This window comes from Lytechinus variegatus, chromosome 5 (assembly GCF_018143015.1).
Source record: "Lytechinus variegatus isolate NC3 chromosome 5, Lvar_3.0, whole genome shotgun sequence".
Taxonomy (NCBI): Eukaryota; Metazoa; Echinodermata; class Echinoidea; order Temnopleuroida; family Toxopneustidae; genus Lytechinus; species Lytechinus variegatus.
In genome coordinates this window covers 34649379-34672154 of record NC_054744.1, presented here as the reverse complement: position 1 = coordinate 34672154, position 22776 = coordinate 34649379, and the positions used below count along the sequence as shown (strand labels likewise).

Below are 22776 nucleotides of genomic sequence, written 5' to 3'. Positions count from 1 at the left end.
AAACACGAAGTGTTGGGGCAAAAAGGACATCCTTTATAAAACATTTTAATTTTGTTTTATCAGCCCCGCAAATTAATTCGACCCTGAACGCGAAATTTTCCCAGGGGCGAAATATACAGTATATCCCTTTTGTCATTATTTTGGTGTTTTTGACACCCTTATCACGTCACGTACGTAACGTGCCCTATCGTGAAAAAGACATCCTTTTTTTCGTGTTTTTTTTTTGGTCGCGCATGATGCCCCCCCCCCCCGGGTGTGAACAAATGAACACATATTAACTAATTTTCGGGAATAACCAGGAGGTCCTCTCTTTTTCAGAAATTTATGTGATTTTAAAAATCTGAGGATTTAGGGTCCAATTTGGGGATTTTTCGAGTGCCTTTTGGGGATCATTTTCTTCAGCTCGGACCTGGCAACACTGCCCCCCCCCCCCCGGCCGGCCCCCCTGACGAGTTACAGCTGCTCGATCGAGATCCGCCGAAGATATGTGGTAGATCATGTGGCAGATGCTATTGAATACCGACACTACGACAGACTTCTTGGTTGGTAATGTATCCCCCCCATTTTCTGTCCTGGTTTCTGCTAGGTTGCTGTCTTTTGATATCGTCTCTTTATTTCATTCATTTTGAAGTATTTGAGCTGTAAACGTAGTTAATAATAACCTACACTGTCTACAGTACCGGTCCGATATTTTTGGACGAATTTGACTTTTTTCAGTCCCACACGCGACTTTCTGTGTTTGTGATGTCTCTCTTGTCTTTAAGTCAAGAAATCCGCTGTTTCGTTTCGACTTTCTGGAGGAAATCAGGCTTACCTTTAAAATCCAATGTCATTTGATGTAATGTATCGTGTAGATCTATGTCATGTGATGCTTTGTTCTAACTTAGTAAGTAAGTGCCGGTACTGTCTAAGTTAGAACGAAGCCATGCTGATATGCTCTCATATTCTATTCGATTTCATTGGATCAGGATGACTAGATTTATGGCCGGGATTATGGACAATCGACAAAAGTCAGACCACACAATGGTACACTTGTGAAAAAAATATAAAGAATTTGAAGGGAGGGTGAAGTTGGTGAACGAAAGAATGAAGGAGAGAAAGAAAGGGGATGAATTGAGAAGAAAGAAACAAAAAATTACATGAATGAAGGGGAAAATGAAGAAAAAAATAAAAGAATAGACTAGGCCTAGTAAATAGAAGGAATAAAAGAAGGATAGAGAATTAGAGCCTGCTCATGCCGGCGAAGTCGGCGGGAGCCGTGGATTAAATGAATAACACTGAAATCTGAGGTGCGCATGGCCCGATTTGCATCGGCTGACACAACGTGACGCGTTGAGCAAATTTTCCTACAAAAATTGGCAAGTTTTAGTCACATTTCGAGGAATATGCCCACCACTTTTCCGAATATCACGACTGGGTAGGGCTGTGATTGTATTTCGCTTGGCTTGCCGTAAATTTGATATGGACTGAAGATAGCGACCAAAAGATTCACCTGCAATAGTTTGTTCATCCGTTCTGGTCTTAGGCTTCACACAGTGAAAATCAATCCTACAAATGTTTATTTTCCCTGCCCAACTGTTGGTTTGCAGACACATGCTTCCCCTTGAGTGGACTGCACCTCTAGGTTATGTTTTGGGGGAACATCAAAAAGGTTCCTGCTTTACTTGGCGTTAATATGATGTGTAGCAGGGATCACATCAATGTCAATAAACTAAACTTTCAAACCTATTGCTGGTTGGAACGTTATACTGGTCAGTCTTATGGTGGTGGGTCACTGTGGGTGGCGTCAGTGGTTTGAAAAGCAGGCAACAGAATTGTGCTGAGCACTACTCTTATGCTTCACCGTGCCAACTTTTCCAGGACCAAATTGCTGATGGCCACCCAGATGATGTCCCATAGGTCTTGAAGATAGGTTGGTGCAGGCCTGCTCACCACGATGGTTAGAGCTTGGTGACCCAGGCTCTGAACGATGGTGGTAACCCTCATGATAAGCTGTTATTACCCTTCCTATCATAATGGTGCTGAGCACTATGCATGAAAAATGTGCTATTTTGCAGCCTTGAAAGATGCAATGCAATCACCCCTTGATATACATGTGTCCTGGAATTGCGGACTGCGGATAAAAAGTCAACTTTCAGTTGGAGGGATCATAACTCGGCTTCTTTTTTGACATGCTCATTTTTCAAGGAAAGTTATTCCTTGTCTTTATTTCCAAGTAGGAGCTTGTCATCATCACGCTGGTCTTGAAGTTCTTCCTTAGCTGTCCAAGCTAATTCAAAAGTTGTTCATTCTCCATTAGTATAACAGTGTTGATATTGGATTTTTTCCTTCAAGTCTTCCATTAGAGCTTTGAACTGGTATAAGAAACACACACCAAGCAAGTAGATGTTCAACTATCATTGGTAATACAGATGGCATCGCTTGCTCCCACTTCATGTCTACTGTCCTGGGGTTCAGAGAATCCTTGTTTCCAGTGACCTGTTGTGATCAGTGACATGAGAAGCCATTATAGAGGCAGTTTAGATGACATGATCTTGATCATTGGATGTTTCATCACTGCTAGCCTTGGATTTATCACTTACATGTACATCTGGCTGAGCTGGCAAGATGCAAACATGTAACATTGATGGAGGAGCGAGGGCTGGAAAATATGGAATGAGCATCCTCCGGGCATGTCAAAAAAATCTATCACTGTTTCTGATTGTTCTTCAGTAAAAGCTTCCCTGGATAGATGGTTTGGCGAGGAGTCATCACTGCGCTTGTATTGGGCAGGCTTGTCTAGGGAGTGCGGATTAGCAGGCAAGAGTCGAACTACACTCTGGCATGTCAGAAAGTACAGGTCTGTTTCCGATTGTTCTTCAGTATGGGATTTCCTATTGTATTGGATTGGCAAGGAGCCTTCAATGCTATCAGGTGTGGTTGTAATTGAGGAAGACTCGGTGGCGACACATTTCGTGAGACACAAGTGAATGGGGCACTTTTGTCAATAATAATCTCTGCTAAATCTTGGTCCAACAGCCCTGTACACTCAAAATGAATGCAAGTGTTGCATGCATAACATTAAATTGTATTGTAGCACGCATCCTTGTTGCAGATGGGGCAGAGCTAATTCCGCTCATTCGGGGAACACTGGCATACCTTTGCATTACCACTTTACCACACTAAGTTACATTTTCATGTGGTGTGCACGCTGTCCTGCAGATTTCATCAAAGAGGCGGTTCAAGCTACTTCTGGTATAGGAATCAGATGTGAAATACATGTACATATAGCTATGAAGCTGAAGGTTGATTTCTTGGAGAAAGGAAGATTTGAGCTCATTGATTATGTGAAATTGCTTGCCACTGACAAACATGTGATGGGCATCATCAAAGAATATCTATATCTTTTTTACCTTTCCTGCATCTCCACTTTTTTTTCTTATTGTAAATCTCGAAGCCACAGCTCACTTTGCCGTTGAATGGAATGGCCATATGTGCTGGGTTAAAAGTAGGATGTTTAACCAGAGATTCCCATTCAATATTTTTTTATTCTTGTGAACAGAGCATTTTCGAATGCTACATTTACAAATCTCCGGCCAACTTTCGTATGACCCTCTGAAGAGATTAGAAAGTCAATGGGCTTGTCAGAAGAATTTGAGGATGCAGTTGGCATGATGAAAGCTGTGCAGAATTGATATAGAGGATAAATTGTCACAGAATTATTGGAAGACGACAGGAGCATATAGATCTATATACATGGATGATCAAGTGACCTACACTACAGCATGTTTGATAGCCAGTATTGATTAGATAATCAAATCAACACAGTAATAAATAAATAGACAGTACATTAAATACAGATGACAGTACATTCAAACCAGAATCAAAGCTGTGCTAGTTTTACTTTAAGGTATACATGACAGAAGACTTAGGTAAACATTACACTCCACAAGTACAGCAACATAGCAGGATTTAAGAAGATTACATCAACATTGAATTGACATAGGCAGTAAATTTACAACATCTACATGTATATTTGCACTTTACAATTGATCAGGGCTCTAATGTACCAAAAAATTGGCCTGGAGTACTAGATGTTCATCTAGAACAGATGACCAGGGGGCATTTCATGAAAGGACTTGTTGGACGTTTTATCCGACAAGTCCCATTTTATCCGACAGTTACCATAGGAACAGTGCCTCTCAGCCAATCAAAATCATGGAAAGATGTCAGATCTGACAACTTGTCGGATGAAAATATTGATGAAACGCTCCCCTGGGCTTATTGTAATTGTTTCTCTTTTAATCAAAAGGTGATTTATTAAAAAAATAAACATTAATGATTAGTTCAAATGTCAGAAAATGACAAATTTAAGCACAAATATTTGCAGCAGAATCAGAATACAGCCTTCACACAGCACGTCAAAATCAGGTCATCAAGGCGAGATCAAAGCGCAGCAGAGTGAGACTAAAGGTGCTGCTTTTCCGACGGCGGTGGCGTTGTATACAATGAAATAGTAATCAAGGTTAAGTTTTAGAAATGTCATAACATAGAAAGTATTTGAACCTAGTTCATGAAACTTGAAAATAATGGTAATGAAGTATAACTGAACATACTGTCTGAGTTCCATGTCACCTGACCAAGGTCAAAGGTCATTTTAATAGGGTAAATAAACTTTGTCCATGTGGGGGTATTTGTAGAATTGAGATCATAACTTTGAAAGTGTATGGATCTAGTTCATGATACTTGAGAGCAATCAAGTATCATCTAATATCCTGTGTGAGTTTTCAGTTCCCATGACCAATGTCAAAAGTCATTTACATGTAGGGCTAATGAACTTGGCCATGTTGGGGTATTTGTCGAATTGCCACCATAACTTTGAAAGTTGATGGATCTAGTTCATTAAAAGTGGACATAAGGGTAATCAGGGTAATCACTGTCATTGTGCATGAGCCTTTAGGTCAAATTATCAAGGCCAAAGGTCATCTACATGTAGGGTCAGTGGACAGTATTTTATTATCATATGAATTGTTTTTTTGTGAATAATTGTTTTCAGAGTCAGCAATGCACTATTTTGAATCACATAATGCAGGCAAGACTGCCAGAGGTGTTCCACTTATCATAAGCTCTAATCTTTGTATTCCTCACAGACGTTCTTGGTAGCCAAATATAAAGATGGCAAGCACTTCTGGAGAGGCTTTTATGAAAGAAGAGGACAAATCTTCATCTTGCAGCAATCCCAAGAAACATGTATTAATTGGCTGCACAGGGAGCGTAGCTGCTATCAAAATTCCTCTTCTTATTCAGGAAATTTTGAAGATAGGACAAGTAAGTATATTTAATATTCATTATTCTTTCATTGTTTGTTTGAATTTATCCCCTTGCCATGGTTTATTGGTCTGCAATCAAGGGGTATACTTTTCAGATAGTCTTGGTCTAGATACACTGTCACAGTGAGCAAGCTGTGCAGATACTTGTGACAAAATTTGTTGGATTTTTTGTTTTGCGTACAAAGTCCTATGGGGAAAATTTTAAGCGCCAAAATTCAGTTTTATAGCCCTTAAAAAAAGGGCTACAAAGCAGCAATTATTAAAAGGAGGATGAAAGGGAGACCTTTCAGCTAGAAAATGGCAAGTTGGTAGAATCTGTATTATTGTGTCCTTTGAAAAGCTGTATGCTTGGTCTAATACCAGTTTATTCTAATTTAGTCTACATCCCAATTAGTCTAATTTTTACTTCGTCGCATTGTTATTGGATGTCAGCTGAAATGAAATGTTCATAGCCTGAAAGGGAACTGAATGAAATGGTAAATACATGTAGACTCAGTTGGGAATTAAACCAAAAGGTTGCATGTATTACATGAACTGTTTGTAGATGAAATGGGATTTAACTTTAAAGGGGAAGTTCACCCTGAAGAAGACTTTGTTGTAAAAATAGCAGAAAAAATAGTAAAAAATATTGGTGAAGGTTTGAGGAAAATCCGTTAAAGAGTAAGAAAGTTATTAGAGTTCAAAGTTTTGGATTTGTGACGTCATAAACGAGCAGCTGCCCTATGTGTTATGTAATATAAAACGCATGAATTTCAAATTTTATATGGTTCCTGATGACTTGATTTTGTTTTCTATTCATGATCGGGTGTGAAATGTTTTTTCTATAGATATACAAAAGGTACAATAAAAACCATCTTCAATTTCTGAGAATATGACATTTTCATTGATTTTTTACCATTCGCTATGTAGGAATGCTGCTCGCATATGACGTCACAAATCAAATAATTGAAATTCTAATAACTTTTCAATTATTTGATGAATTTTTCTCAAACCTTCGGCAATATTTTTCATTATTTTTTCTGCTATTTTTACAATAAAATTTTTGTCAGGGTGAACTTCCCCTTTAAGAGACATTTTGGAATGAGTTTGAACGGGTAGTAGACCAAGTGATTGTAGACCAATTGGCAATAATACCTTTATAGTAAGTAGCTGGTTGCTCAAACCGTGTTTCTATTAAGTTGTGGATCTGTATACAGTCTTGTTTTCATATCGATAGCTACTTTGTTAAAACAAACAATTTGGTTGATCAATTTCAAACCAGGCGGCTTCTGACGAAATTTGAAGGGGGGGGGGGACTTCTGAAGGTTTGACCAATAAACTTTCAAGAAAGGGAGAGGGGGGATGCATCAGTGTTGTAGTCAAGGCTCAAACCTCCAAGGCCAAGGCTAAGGCCAAGGCTTTAATACCCAAGGCCAAGGCTTCAATACCCAAGGCTGAGGCCAAGGCATGGAAACCCAAGGCCAAGGCCTGAAAACCTCAAGGCCAAGGCCAAGGCATTTCAACCTTACGATATACAGAACAATGAGCTAACAATGCTTAGGCCGCTAGACATCACACATGGCAAAAATGTATGTGAGCGAGCGGACTGAGCGAATAAAGAATTTCACCCTTGTACATTTAAAACAATAATAATTTCATGTTAGATTTAGACATAATATATTATATATATATTTTTTTTTTTGGGGGGGGGTGGTTCAGAGCCAAAAAGGCACTTATATACCAAAATGGGAATTTTTGGTGCTAACAGATACATGTATTTTCAAAATGAGATTATCAACTGCGTGAAGTAGTTGTTTGTTTTGTAGAAATTAAGTTGAGCAAAGCCTTTTTAAATTTATTTCTTATTGATAAGATAGATATTTTGATTTAGGTTTTACTTCTCAGCGAGAAAGTGTAGCGAGCAAGCAGTTTTGAAAAGAAAATCAATTCTGAAGTTGTAAAACTCGATTTTTGGTCAATTATGGGTTTAATGACTGTTAAATCACTGTTGCGTGATGTTGCCGGTACGAACCACGATCTCAAACTTCTGGACATGTGTAATAAGATATGAAAATTAAATATTCTGAGCTGTTTTGTAATAATGAAAAAGATGTGTATCTACATGTAATTAAAGAAATAACGCTAGATAATGTACAGATCAGAAAAGGAAGCATTTAAGGACTGCATTTTTGATAGGATACATAACTCACCAATCAAAGTAATGCAAGCGCAAAGTGCGAGCTAAAAAAATTGTGATATTCCAACCTGAAAACTGGACATTCTAAGCATTTTTTTGTGTGCAAACAGGAATAGAATGAGTACAATAATTGATGCGAGTGCAGAAAGCGAGCCAAAAATTTGTGATATTCCAACCAGAAAACACCATTCTATACATTTTTGTTACCATGAACAGGATTACATGTAGTACTGTACTAAACAATAACTGATGTAAGCATGATTCAAAATTTGTGATTTTCAAACTTAAAATAAAATGTATTATTTTTACTATTAAAGAAGGTATTTCTTTTTTAAAAAGGGCAAAATCATTCTGAAAAAAGAAGGCATTTTTGACTTTGGAAAAAGAGGCATTTTTTCCTACAGGATTTTTTTTTTTTTGGGGGGGGGACAAGAGAGCACAGAGTGCAAGCTGAAATTTTCAAATGCTGACTTGAAAATGTGTCATTTTTAGGATTCTTGCCAGTTTTCATGTTTTTTCTGCTTACAACCACTTTCAAATTTCAATTCTCATTTCTTGTATCTTCTACACCTATTTTACCTAAAAAAACAGAATAAAGAATACTTACAAAATAAAGTTATATTCAAAAGGATACAAAATAAATGGGGTGTACCCCATACCCTTAGTTGGGGGGGGGGGGGTAAATCTTGATTATTTACTGAAACATTTAATTATTGATAATTATTAATAATATTAATAATTATTAATTATATATCATTATTTTAATTAATCATTATTTCTTGAACCCACATTGACACAAAAACAAATACGTTATTTCATTGAATTTTCTCCCTTTGTTTTGTCAATCTGAGACAATAGACCCAAAACAAAATGTATACAATTTAGAAAAGATGTACTGCCTATCATTATTAACTAATTCTGCAGTATTATCTGCCTAACCAGCCACCCCCATCTTTCTTACGCCCTTACATGTTTCTCCTTACAATTTAGAAAAGATATACTGCCTATCATTAACTAATTTTGCAGTATTTTCTGCCTAACCAGCCACGCCCATCTTTCTTACCCCCTTACATATTTCTCTCCCTTATCCTCTCTCTCTCTTCCAATTCCTCTTTCTCGTCTGTTTAAAAATATATCAGACCCCCCCCCAAAAAAAAAAAAAAAATGATAGAGAGAGAGAGAGGAAGAAGTTCCACCACCAAGAATAAACTTAAAATAGGGGGATAAAGGAAAGGAAAATGTGGAGTAAATTTGATATTATTTTCAAAACATACTGTCACAATCTTTCAAAAAAAAGCTTTTTTTTATAGCAAGAGGGTGACAAATTTTGTTCGCTCGCTCGCTTCAATCGCTTTCAACTTTTTTGGCAGAAATTTTGTTCTATATGCCATGCTTGGCCCCTCTAAATTTTTGGCTCATCATGCCATTGACATAGCCAATCTTTTCAGAATATAATTAAGACTTAAATCATTCTTCTTGGCTAAAGAAAATAATACAAGGAAAATCCTAATGGAATAGAAATCAACCTTGTTATAAATCATTCCTTAGATTTAGCTATGTTTAAAGTGTGAAAGTTGTTGTCAAAATTGCAGTCAGATCTGTCAGAATTATTCCTTTCATCAAAGCACTATAATCTTGATCATAATCATTATTACTGTCATTATTATCATTATTATTAATATTGTCATCATCATTAGTCATGATTACAACACATTACCAATTAATAGTTATTTTTCATCACTGCTGTTTTCTTTGTTACAATGTGATGATAATTCTTAATAATGATGATTTAACAATTACAATTGATGACACAGCTAGTACACAATACTGCTGTTGCTACTGTTACTGGTGACTGGTAGTTTTGATCATTAGTGTCATTAAATATACAGAACAATTGAAACATTTATAATTACTTATATAAAACAAATGAAAGTACAAAATACAAAATGCCTTGAAAAAGCCTTGAAAATGCCTTGAAATTTCAAGGCTCAAAATCCTCAAGGCCAAGGCCAAGGCCCTCTCAAGGCCAAGGCTTGAATGTTCAAGGCCAAGGCTTTGAAAAAATAGGCCTTAAGGCGCCTTAAGGCCAAGGCCGAGCATCAAGGCACTACAACACTGGGATGCATTCCAGCTTTCAATGTGACACTTTTATTTTGATCATTTGCTTCAATCTGATATTTCTGTTTAATTTATGAATTACAAGCAAGCATAGTATGGTGACTGCGCTGTTTCTTCAATCGTCCCTTCCCATTGGAATAAGCGACCATCTTACATTCATAATGCCAAGTCTGTGAATCAGTTCAAAACACTACTATTAAAAAACCTACCTGTTTTAATAGATGATTTACAGTTGTGGGTCGGTCAATTGGAGGTGCACACCAGTTTTGATTTTTTATAGTTGCCTTATAAATGTTATGTATTATTATTATTATTATTATTATGTACATTTGCAAGGGAAGGAATGGAATGGAAGCAATGTATTCAGTCATTAAAAAAATACATACATGTGTACAGTACTCTTGGGTTGGTTTCTCTCATCACCATTGTTAATGCCAAACTGGATGTAAATTCTTGATAAATGCTAAATACACACTACATGTGCTGGTATGTGTAATGATACTTTATTGTTCTTTTTAACTGACAGGAACCAAAATACCCCCCCCCCCCAAAAAAAAAAAAAACAACAGAGCTTTATTTTTTCCCCCTACATGTTCAGGACATGACCTACTTTCATGTTCCAATTCTGTACTCCTGCAGCTTCCAGCTAAATTGTAAGAAAACAAGTCAGAATTCTGAAATGGCATCTCCGTCCTCCTTTTTAGTAAAATCTGAATATATATGTCGCCTGCAGCAAGTTCGAAATCATTCCGGGCGAGCCGGTCAGAGGAGAAAGGATCGCATAATTTGCTAATTGGATGAGAAAAGAAATTTGATGGATTTTCCGTCTTGGATGCCAGAATGTTATGAACTTGTGAGATGGGGAGTAGTCTTCTGAATTATGCATTGAAATTGTAATATGGAGCAGTATGCCTTATGTTCTCTTCCAGTCAGCATATCAGAATAAAATTTGCACAAGCTTGACATCGGCATTACTGATGGAATAGACAAAGTCCACCCAACATAAAGTTTGTATGAACTTAAATAGAAAACCAAACATTAGTGCTGAAAATTCTATTAGAATCTAATTTAAAATTAGAATGCTAAATGTATAACATTTAAAGTTGTCTGTTCTTTTACAAAACCATTCCATGTATACACACAGTCTGGTTGGTATGCAAATTAAGGAACCAATGACATCACCCACTCACTAGTTCATTTGTATTTGAAATAATTTTCGCCTCATTGTCAGGTTTAATTTTTCCCTGACATTTGAAATCTTCCCCATTTTTAGATATGAAAAAATCAAAATATTGCATTAATTTGTACAATGAAATAAAACAGATATAGTGAGCGCCTGAGTTGTTGATGTTATTTGTTCCCTCATTTGCATACAGACCAAGATGTGCTTGCAACAATTTTGTGAAAAATAAACACATTTTTAAAATGTAATAACTTTCCTAATCCTAATCATGCATGTATTTGTATTGATTTCAATGATTTTGTTTTCTTTTTTTTTTATTCAGATCCACTTTTTGTTGAGGTAAACTTGACATTTAAGTTTTATCCCTTGGCTTCCCCAAATAAAGAAAATATTTCATTATGAATTTTGTCACCTTGGGACTTGGGTAACGTCTGACAATCAGTCACCATTCTTGAAAGCCAAGGATCCCTTCATCTTTAATGCATACATCATGTCCAATATGATAAATACTCTTGAATCCATCAGCATTGTTGTTTACAAGTAAGGGGATGATGGCATTCACTTGATATGCACTGTAGAAAAGAAATAATTACATGTAGGCCTTTGAAAATAATTGTTTATGGTGCCCTAACCTGACAGACTGTAAAATGTGAAAAACAGGATTGCTTTGTATTTATTATTTTTGTACAAATGCAATGTTTTGTGAGAAAATCTCAGATTTGGATGAAGAATTTGCTCAAATTCGTAATATTTAATGGCTTCTAATAAAAACACTTTAACATGTGTTTTGACATGGCAGACATCCTCCCATGCATGATTTTTCTAATGAGGGCAACATAACCCTATTTTTTAGACTTTGTGGTGGGACTCACATTCTGGCATAGCTGAGATTGATTATTTAAATCAATTCAAGGATCACAGGGCCATAAAGAAATTATATTAGCATGGAGAGTGGTGATGATTGCTGATTATTGTTTATGATTATAATCATTTATTCTTTTCATTATCTCCATCATCATCATCATCATCATCAATCATTGTTAATACATTGTAATAATCATTACCATCATTATCTTCCTCATCATTATAAATATCACCATCGCCATTATTACCATTGTCATTATCATCATCATCTTCCTCATCATTTTCATCATCATCACCATCATCATTATTATCATATCATTTTCATCATCATCATTATCATCACCAATCACCATTACTATCATCATTGGCTATCCTTACCATCATCATCCTCATCATCATCAATGATGATGATGATCATTTATTATGATGATGATGATCATCATTTATTATATTCATTGTTGCGATCATTATGTTTTTATTATTCTACTGTTATTTGAATATGGATTGAACATGTATGTTTCTTTGCTCATTACTGTGATATATTTTAGTCTGCAAAATGTTGTCCTTAAGTTTCATTTAACCAATATATCTGTTACTTAGGTTGAGGTAAAAGTTGTGGTGACGGAGCACGCCCTCAAGTTCTTTGATATGGCAGTATTACCACCAGATGTTCAGCTTTACAGGGATCAAGATGAATGGGAGGTAAGATACATAGATCTATACAATATGTACTCCCCCATGGATGGGGGGGGGGGTGGTGTCTCAAAATAAGGCTTACAACTATTAGGCAACCCACATACATGTATCGGCAGTACTTTATAATGAGCCTCAGATACAGTCTACTATCGTCACCAAATGCCATCTTGCAACATGCATGTTGGATAGAGTTTATTTGTTTTTCCACGTGAACAGAAGAAATGATGCCCACAGCATGTTGTATGCTCTGAGCTATAAATTCATGTTCAAATCTAATTCTGTTTGATCTGCGTACATACTTGCATTTGTTTTAATTGCTCTTCAAATTCCTGGTTTTGATGTGATTTTCAACGTACATGTAAATCATCATCATCATGGTTGACCGCTCCACCTTTGAACATATCTAGCCATCTTGGTTTCATCATGTAGGAGATGAAATTATTCCTGTAGGTGTAGTATCCTTTTACCTTATATTACACTCCTTTAAAACCCTTTTAGCATCCATCCATCAGAGACCTTTTGAACAGCTGAAATGAAAGACCAAACAGCCCTGCAGCAAGTCCATTAGTAATGATAACCATTCTACCTTGCTGTTGTTTGGTGTGATCTGATGTCAGTTATACAGGGTGTCTATAAAAGAGAAATATACATGGATATACCAGTGTATTAGAGAGAAAAAAAATGACCAGTGGTAATATAAATTGCGTCTGTCATATGATAATATATCTTCTTTTAATAATGGCATTTGAAGTGAATGCAAGTAAAACAACTGCGAGCAAGCATTTTTTTTTTGCATCAGTAATTTCGAAAATGTTTTACTCACAATGAAGACAGAGATTTATTATTGGACCAACTGCTTAGAGTTTGTACATTTGTACATGTACATGTATGTGCCTATTTTTTTTTTTACTTTCATTGTTCAATGTCTTTAGCAAGCAAGTGATTCATATGCAAATTTGCATTATACATGTTGGATATTTATAAAGGTGTTCAGTGATCCACTGATTTGATATTTTTTTAATAAGATATTAAAGTGCGTTTTTTTCTATACACCCTGTATTTGTACTCACCTGAAAGGCTCTTTATCCCTGATTCAGGCTGTATAGAATTCTGTCAAGGGAAGGCAACATCAGTATCATGTATTGATGTTTATCTGTGAAACATTTTAGCAAACTAATTGGGGTGTGCTCTTGTTACATGTATGTCTTTTAAAAAGTGGAATATTAGATGTCACAGTTGGCCTAAATGTACTCAGATTCGGTTGTCTAAAATTGGAGAAAGCGGGTGAGGGGGTCAATGATAAAAGTTTTCACCTACATGTATTATATGAACAACAATAGCTATGTAATGTTTGTAAAAATCATTTAATCATTTGAATTGTTGGCAGAGGATTAAAAAAAAGTTTGCAGTACATGTACATAAACAATAGTTGAAATGTTGTTAAAAAAAGATAATAGGTCAATTCCATTGTGACTTATGGGACATTTGATACTTTTTTCCACATAACTGAGGTGCATATCTGAAATAGTAGCTGCACAAACATGGATTTACTTTATTAAACTGTAAGAAGAATACTGAAACTTACTATATACAAAAATGCATGCTTTCAGCTTGGTTGCATAGGGTGCTATATCTTCAGAAATGTCATTGTGACTTATGGGACGTTGATGGACCACACAAATTGAGCTCTTTTGTTCAAAGTGCCATATCTATCTCAGTTTTATGACAATGTTTTTTAATTTGGGCTGGGATATTAACCAGTGATAGTGCTCACTAACAGTACTTGAATTGGACTTGATTCATTTCATTTGTTTCAGTAGTTGTGTGCAATTGTGTGTGACTTATGGGACAAGTGAATGTGACTGATGGGACCCTATCTCATTTCATGGAATTTACATTTCCTCTCAATGACTTTTTAAGTCAAACTTAATTTCAGCATGAATAAATATTCCCTAATAAGATGACACCTTTAATAATTCATGCCATTGTGTCAGAAATAAATTCAACAAAGGGCAGAAACATCTTTTCATGCACTTCATTTATATAAAGGGAACATTAACCAAAAAAAAGCTTCCTAACTTGTCATCAAGTTTTAAGAACTGTAATCAAATAAGTACAAAATAATCAATAAACAATTAGAATCATAAATATTTAGCAAACAGATGAAAAATGAACGATCAGAATAAAAATGTACACACTTTCCATTGTGACTGATGGGACATAATGATAGGACATATTTGTTACAGATGGGGCAAGTAAATGTTGCTTTTCTCTGTCTCGTACAGTATGGTAAGAAAATGACCTTTACAGTGTATACATGTAAGAAAATTAAGACATTAATGCTGCCATGAAGTACATGTATATCAATATTCTTGTTAATATATTCTCTTTTGTGTCAAATGCTGATATTTTTCATTAGTTATTGATGTTTATGATAAAACAGATGGATATCAGTGCACAGGCAAATTTTTGACAAAAAATATCAAAATTTTGGCATAAGTTCTTTAAAAAAAATTTATTAACTGGACTGTCTAGAAAACGGTTGCAATCGATTTCTACTACATTTATCTAAACTGCATTACATGTACACTTGTATAGTAAAAAGTGTATTCATTTACATGGAAGATTTTACCATTGTCTGTGCAAAAAATATGAAAATAATTGATTTTCATGAAAAATCCAAGATAGCCGCCAAAAATTGCCAATTTGGAACCCCATGGGACACGATTTGACAAAGGGAACATCAAGATTCATTAACTATACACTTCAGGCAATACAAAAAATGTTGGTTAAAAAATATATCATGGGGGTGCACCCTATCACAACTTCTTTTTTTGCCAGCTGCTTGGGTTGATAATGTATGTCATCTCTTTCATGGAAATTCTGAATGTCTGTATTCATTTATAGAGTACCAAAGTGATGATGTACATGTAAGTTTTCATGGTGTAATGGCGGCCTGGTTCTAAACAAAATAACCTGGGGCCGTTTCATAAAGCTGTTGTAAGTTAGGAGCAACTTTAAGAATGACTAGTGATCCTTTCTTATATGCTAAAACATTGCCAATTTATGATGACATTTACCACGAGGATCATCGGTCGTTCTTAAAGTCGCTCTTAAGTTACGAAAAGCTTTATGAACCAGTGCCCTTTTACGACTCTCAGAATGATGGTAACAACCAGGGACAACACACATCACCATTTTTGCAAATACAAATGTGTAACACGATCATGCAGCTGCGACTACATGTAGGTTTAGAACCAGCCTATTCGATGTTCACGACATTGTGACATCACACTTCGATCCTCTTTAAATGCGCGTGTTCCTTTCTATTGGCAGGCGGAAAGAATGATTCTGAGAAAACTTGATTGCAAGCTTCTGAACAATTTTTTGGCATTTACAGGGGCTTTAATAGCTCTGCTCATGGTAGCCTTAAATGCATCTGAGGACTGGTGCTCTTATTTTGACAGGATCCAGAGAGTCGCTCAACTACAAAATTTGTGACTGATGGGACATTGACATAGGTTTTAAAAGTTTCCATGGAACTACATGTATATACCAAGTTCACATCATATGTAAAACAGTGGATGCATACTCCAAAGGGACAAGAAAACCAAGAGAGTGATCTGGACCTAAAAAATTAATAAAAGCTGGGGTGAAACAAACCCAATTTACCTGCACTCAGCTTTGCATTTTAGTGATCATATTCAGTTTTCTCCTTCTTTCTGGACTGGGCACACAATGCAAACATTTTTTTGTTCAATGCACTGCCTATGATATTCAGACTGTTTTTTCTGACAGTCAGCATACTGTTCTCCAGCTTTTAAGCATTCTTGTCTCTCTCTTTGCTGTCATGGACAGCTTTAAGGTGGCATGGTTTACGAACTGTATATGTGACTTATGGGACATGTGACTTATGGGACTTAAATGTATGTCCCCCCAGTATAGCTATTTCAAGTCCAATACAGATGCAGCTTGATTTGTTGATGCAAGCATCTCCTATGGTAGATAAAAAAGTCCAATACTTGTCTCCAGGAGTCTATGGCAGCATATGAGGGAAACTTAATGCTCAAAACTGTGACTTATGGGACATCAAACATACACACCTTGAAATGTATTTTGTGCCTCACAGTTTCAATGCAGCGTGTAAAACAATACAGCTAATGGTAAATTATTGCTTGGAGGTCACATGGACAGTGGAATTTTTCATCAGCACCCTTTGCTTGCCAGGAGCCAGGGATGGGTGAAAGTTGTACACTTTCTATGAAATCTTAGTACCAAAATGCAACAGAGTGCACATTGCATATTTTATGAATGAATGAGGGTATAGTAAATATAAGTGTGTTTTTGTAAACCTTGAACTGTACACTTATAAACAGTATAAACAAAATTGCTCAAAAAAGAAATTTTTGAAAATGGAAAAATGCAACATTTGGCTGGAATTGACAAGTACACAATAGGTAGAGTTTCATAATCATTTGATAGAAAGTGTCTCATTTACTTTTAAATATTTGTATACTTATATAGAGGAGATTAAAATATAAAGTATGTGTAGTTGAAATGATTTGATCTTTGTGCATAAGCCCTTTTAATAGGCATTCATATAGAACCACATGTATGTATTCATATCTCCCGTGTTTAAAAGTATGGATTTATCCATGAATGCCAACATCTTCACCCATAATGTAAAACTAATTAGATCTAATGATAGTTAATTAGTTTGATCCTTTGTTTTAGGTATGGAAGGCCATCTCCGATCCAGTCCTACATATTGAGTTAAGACGTTGGGCCGATGTGATGGTCATTGCTCCCCTGGATGCCAATACCCTAGGCAAGATAGCCAGTGGAATTTGTGATAACCTCTTGGTAGGTTCGAACAAAAAAATACTGTAAATAGCAGAAATTGCCACAAACAAATACATGAAACTTTGCCTTTAATGATTAAATTGATGCTTTTCAGACAACAGAAATTTGTTTGACATAAACCTGTGGCTGTGTGAGATACACACAGATAACCCCCCCCCCCCCCCCCCCCCCCCCCGTTATTAGAGATTATTCCCCGCTTACCCAGATATCCCCAAAGCCAGGGATTCAGGGGAATCTCTGTGTGGCTATGTGATTGTTCCAGTCATGTAAAATATATATGTAAATTTCATGTAGTTTCTTATGATTGAGCCAATCACTTTAATAGATATGCCTGCATGTATGAAGAAGATTTGTAATAAACTGGGAAGTTTTGTTAATTCAATTTTCAAACTCATTTTTATTGATCTTTCTTTTGCCATTTTGTGACTTTGGATTCTGAAACCGATTGATGTGAGGGGCTATAGCCTCTCTGTGATCAAACTAATCGCTTGGTTATTAACATGTGCATAGTCAAGATTATTGAAGCTAGCTTGTGTGTTAAAAAATTGTTGATTTTGACAGAGTGGAATTTGTGCTATTCCCTTGTAAAAGTTTGATCAGATTCTTCTAGAACTCAGTTTATAATGGTTATTTAATAACACGTTTTAACAGTTAAACCATTTATAAGAAGGTGTATTGTTGAACATTAGCCAAGTAAAATCTGTGATAACACCTTTAGAAAAAAGCTCACTCGAGCCTGACTTGGCGGATCAGTAGAATATTCAAAGGTAAGTTAGGCAATGAGATCAGGGACATTCCTGCCAGTGTACTTTGGTCAAAACCATGTTGTTCATTTTTTTGGGGAAAAGAGAGGGTTTTAGTAATTTTGCTTATTATGTTTATCTCTCTCTCCCTGACAGACATGTGTTGTAAGGGCATGGGACATGAAGCGCCCTCTCTTGTTCTGCCCATCAATGAACACTCACATGTGGGATCATCCAATCACCCAGCGTCAGGTGTCGGAGCTGATTTCCTTGGGTTATTCTGAGATCCCATGCGTAGAGAAACTACTGGCTTGTGGAGACAGAGGTGAGATATTTTGACAGACTTGTGGGGGTATCATGGTCTAATGGATATAACTTTTGTCTTTTAATCTTAGCAATGTGGGTTCGATCTGGGGGGGGGGGAGACTCAGTATATAATGCATAGTGGGTATGTGCCACGGAGGGGACCCCCATTTTTACGCTCAAATTTCTGTTCCAGGCATAGCATTTTTGTCTTGTTGAGAAAAAGAACAAAAAAAGCCGCTCCAAGGCATAGCATTTTCTTCTTATCGAGAAAAAAAAGAGAGAAATCCACTCCAAAGCTTCGCATATTTTTGGTTACGCTGCTCCGATCGCATTGATCTGCTCCAATGAGCTGCAATTTTGGTGAAAAGCGGCCGCAGAGCTCACCCAGCGAAGGCCGCGCTAGCTGCATCATGCACGCATGACCGTTCCATAGGGATGCATACGCACTCACACGCTGGCGATCCGTTCCAAGGACCCCCATTTTTAAAAACATTTGTCGTTCCGAGGACCCTCCTTTTTACAATAAGCCCGCTCCAAGCCCCCCGTTTTTTGTCTCGCCCGCGGCACACCCCCACCACTTTTTTGGTCGAGTGCGCCCCACCTCCCCCCGGGGGTTCGATTCATACCTATGATGTGTTTTCCTTCAGCAAGAAATATCCAAAGTGTGCTTCACTAAACCCTGGTGTAGTTAATGGGTACTTGGTAGGAAGATATTCCTTGAGTGCCTAGGTAGCTGAGCTAAAGAAAGGGTAATAATGATAGCAGGGCCTGCTAGAAGAACAGTTGTGGTACTGAAGTGGCAACCCTGGATAAATATACTGTCATTCTTATTCTTCTTCTTAATCATTTGATCTCTGTTTTTATTAAGATCATGTATGCTTAATAATATGGGGTTCGACCAATAACACATAACAATTTTGTTCTGTCCATGCCTTCAGGGACTATTTTTTGTCAAGTATTAACATGATGTTGACTTATACTTTTTAAAGTTGCAAGTTTAAAAAGAACTTGTCTTCGATGTGATGGAAAATTGTAGTGCATATACATATAATTCTTATGTATGTGTTGTTTGCAAAAGTGAGTGGTTGGGGCAACATTTGTTGTAAAGTAAGGGATATTAAGAAGTCTCCAGTTAACCTAAAGTATAAGGGACAAGCCACCCCAATACCAGATTAATAAAGTTGCCAGTGAAGGTTCTCTATCAAAAGCCAAAATAGTAATTTGGTTTTTAATATAAAAAAAATAAAAAGCTCATTTAGAAGTCTAGAGTAATTCTTCATACTTTCAAAATTTCAAGTTGTAAAGTTGAATAGACAAAAAATATACAACAGTTTCTTTGACACATTTTTTTGGACTGCATGAAAGTTTAATTGAGATTGCGCGGTTGTGGACATCTCGTGCCTGAGTGAACATCATACTTCAAACATTGTTTTTTCCATATTTTGTGAAGTTCTTGCTGAGTTTCTTCTGCATTTAGTCCAGTACTTGAGTAGGTTATCGTAAATAAATTTTGACAAGTTTTGTATGATATCAAAGCTTAGGACGTGTTTAATCAAACTCAATAAAGATCCAGGATGTCATTTGTGGTGACTTCTTGTTGGTTTGGGGTGGCTGGTCACTTTTATATGATGTAATAATCTTTGAAGCACTTAAAAATGTTCTGATGGACAAAACCTCATTCATGTAAAACAGAATGTTATTTTATTGTAATTTTGATATAAAAACCTTTGATTTGGGCAATTAAAGAATATTTTATCTTGCACAGTGACATTATTATGTTTTAGGCAATAATTATACCCTGTATCATGAAGCTTTATAGTAATTGATCGAGTGACTGATTTTTATGATTGATTACCGCAAATAATCAATTCAATCTATAAAAGAAATTAGCCCAAAGATCAATCGCTGAGGCTTGTGCTTTTGTAATCGCCATTTTTGCCATTTCTTTAATTGTGAAACCTTATTTTTGGTTATACTACTGATATGAAAATATCCATCTTTTAAAATGCAATGCATTATTTGAAAAATTACATTATTTTGGCACTTTTTTGACAGGTTTCGGAGCCATGGCAGAGGTTACGACGATTGTGGACAGAGTGAAGGATATCATTAACAGATGAACTGACAGAGGTCGAAGGTCAGCTACTTGGTCCTGCCCAGCCAAGAGTGAAGGATATCCTCAACAGGTAAACTGATGGAGATCAAAGGTCAGCTACTTCTTCCTGCCCATCCAGGAGTGAAGGCAGTCTGCAGGAGATGAAAGTGAGATGATGTTCACTGCATGGTGATATGCAGGAAGAGCTCAAACAATGGTGATTAAAGAAGTCAATGAAGAAGTTTGCAGATACACTAAGAAGATTGGCTAGTGCTGAAGAGTACAGTTTTGTTATTGTTTGGTGGTATTCTAAAGAGAACTGTTTGCTCTCGACATTTTAAACACTATGTTCTGTTCTTTGACTTTAAGGGAAGCCATTATAATTGGATCTGTGTATTAAGTGTACACAAATAGTCCTCAATGGTCATTCTTATTTCTGGCAATCAGTTAATCTTAAAATTGAAAAATAACACCTGTCATGCAACTGGCACTCAAAAATCTCACACAAGCTATATTTCCGCACGGTGCTTGATTTCACTGTGGAGTTAAGGTTTGATGAGTCTTAGGCTTATTAATGTCTAGTGTCTTAAAAATTAACTCTAGAAAATCGGGGCCAAAGGTCCACTCACATTCAGTAAGCTCAGAAAATCTTTAGAAGTGTGCGGTCGATGAGGCTCCCATTTACCGACTCTGTTTTGTCACTTGAATTTTCTTTTGCTGCTATGTGGTCAGATTCTTTCTCATGTTTCATGACCAAGAATATACTTTCTAACTAAAGGCAATATTAGCAATATCACATTTTTCTTGAAATAGACCAATAATGATTTATCACTGAAGTACAAACAAAACAAAAACAGACTTTATCAAAGCTAAACCTAAACTACTCGAACTGCTTAGGTTACGATGAAGTATTAGAGATCACAGCATCATACGTAGACATAAAGGAAACAAGGAATTTGAGAAAGAGTATTTATATACTCACTAAACATAATACTACCTACAGAGAAGAAAGGAGACATAAATAGAAAAGCAAAATCCAAACAAGATTAAATTGTAATTTCATAGTACTGATCTCAAAGATTTGAGCTTCCATTTAAAAACACTTACAGCCTGCTGGACCTTTGGGTTTATCGAGTTCTAAAATCTTGGCCCTGTGCACATAAGAGAAACACGAGCCAACTTCCTCCTAACTTTAAGAAATGCAAAGCTGTTGAATGGACCTAATTGTTTTAAACATGTTACACAGTAACCTCTTTGCCATCACATTCGGAGAAGCTATGCCCAGTAACTCTAGCGCATTGGACATGCATATCTGCAATTACACGATGATTTTTTAGTTTTTCTAGTTTGTTATGTATACACTGATCAACCTTTGTCTCCAAATTACTTGTGTTCTTCTCTTCATGGTCCTAATTTCATTGTCACTCTCGACCATAGGGGCGACAAGGGCTCATAATTGCTCTTGGAGATATAGTTTCATCTCTTCCAGTTCTGTCCGAAAATCTGTTGTGTCTCATGGTCAATCCATTCTGTTGTTTTCCATACAATAAAAATTAGGTCCTTGTTAATAAAAACGCATGCCTTGCAGGTAAACACAATAGAAAATAAAAAAAATCATATCTATATTTTTAACTGGATAGCTTTTCAGAACAATTTCATGTAGAATCAAAGTCTGCACGTATTTCAGTTTCGATTCCTTATATCTTACCAGCCTGTTTGTTAAGTCTTAAATTTCATTGCATCCTTCCTCATCAGGGCACCAAACCAAATTATGTAGCAAAACAGAAACGCATTTTGGACTAAATTAATATAAAACAGTCTAAGAATGGACTGGTCAACATAAAAAGACTTCAGTTTTCGAAGATAATGAAATCTTTGATAGCCTTTTGCAACTGACCTTTTGGTATGGTCTTCCCAGTTAAGTATTTTGTCAATTACAATTCCCAGATATCTGTATGTAAAGACCTGTTCAATTTCTTCTTCATGGATTTTAATTTTAGATGATACATTGCTTTTCTTATGATAGTCTAACACCATTTCCTTTATTTTAGCTTCGTTAAGTTTCAGACAGTTGCTGTCACACCAAGTAACAAACTCATCTAGACATTTATTGTAGTTTGAGTCATCAGAATCCTTTGGAAAGAGACCAATCTAGGCCATATCATCAGCATACTTAATTATGAAGGTATTTTCTAGTTTTGCTCGACAATCATTAGTGTACAAGATACATGGAAATAACATACTCGAAAGTACACATCCCTGTGGCGATCCTGTATTGGTTGTGAGTACAGTTGAAAGATGGTCAGATACAACGACCTGTTTCCTATTTGGAGATAGTCTACAAACCAAAGAATAAGCCTTGTATTTACCTGAAGATCCATCAATTTTGGGACCAATAGTGCTGGTATCATTTTATTAAAAGC

At 36.2% G+C, this 22776-nt stretch overlaps 1 protein-coding gene across 2 annotated transcripts; it reads left to right on the top strand.

The window, feature by feature from the left end:
* Positions 1-480: 480 nt before the first annotated feature.
* LOC121415998 (phosphopantothenoylcysteine decarboxylase-like) lies at positions 481-21892 on the top strand. 2 transcript variants are annotated; one of them, XM_041609428.1, is made up of 6 exons: positions 481-542; positions 5130-5307; positions 12251-12352; positions 17081-17209; positions 18109-18277; positions 20314-21892. In XM_041609428.1, the coding sequence occupies exons 2-6, from the start codon at positions 5155-5157 to the stop codon at positions 20376-20378; spliced, it is 618 nt and encodes a 205-aa protein (XP_041465362.1). In that variant the 5' UTR covers positions 481-542; positions 5130-5154; the 3' UTR covers positions 20379-21892. The 2 variants fall into 2 exon arrangements, with proteins under 2 accessions (XP_041465362.1, XP_041465360.1); XM_041609426.1 differs by having other exon boundaries at positions 504-546.
* Positions 21893-22776: the final 884 nt, after the last annotated feature.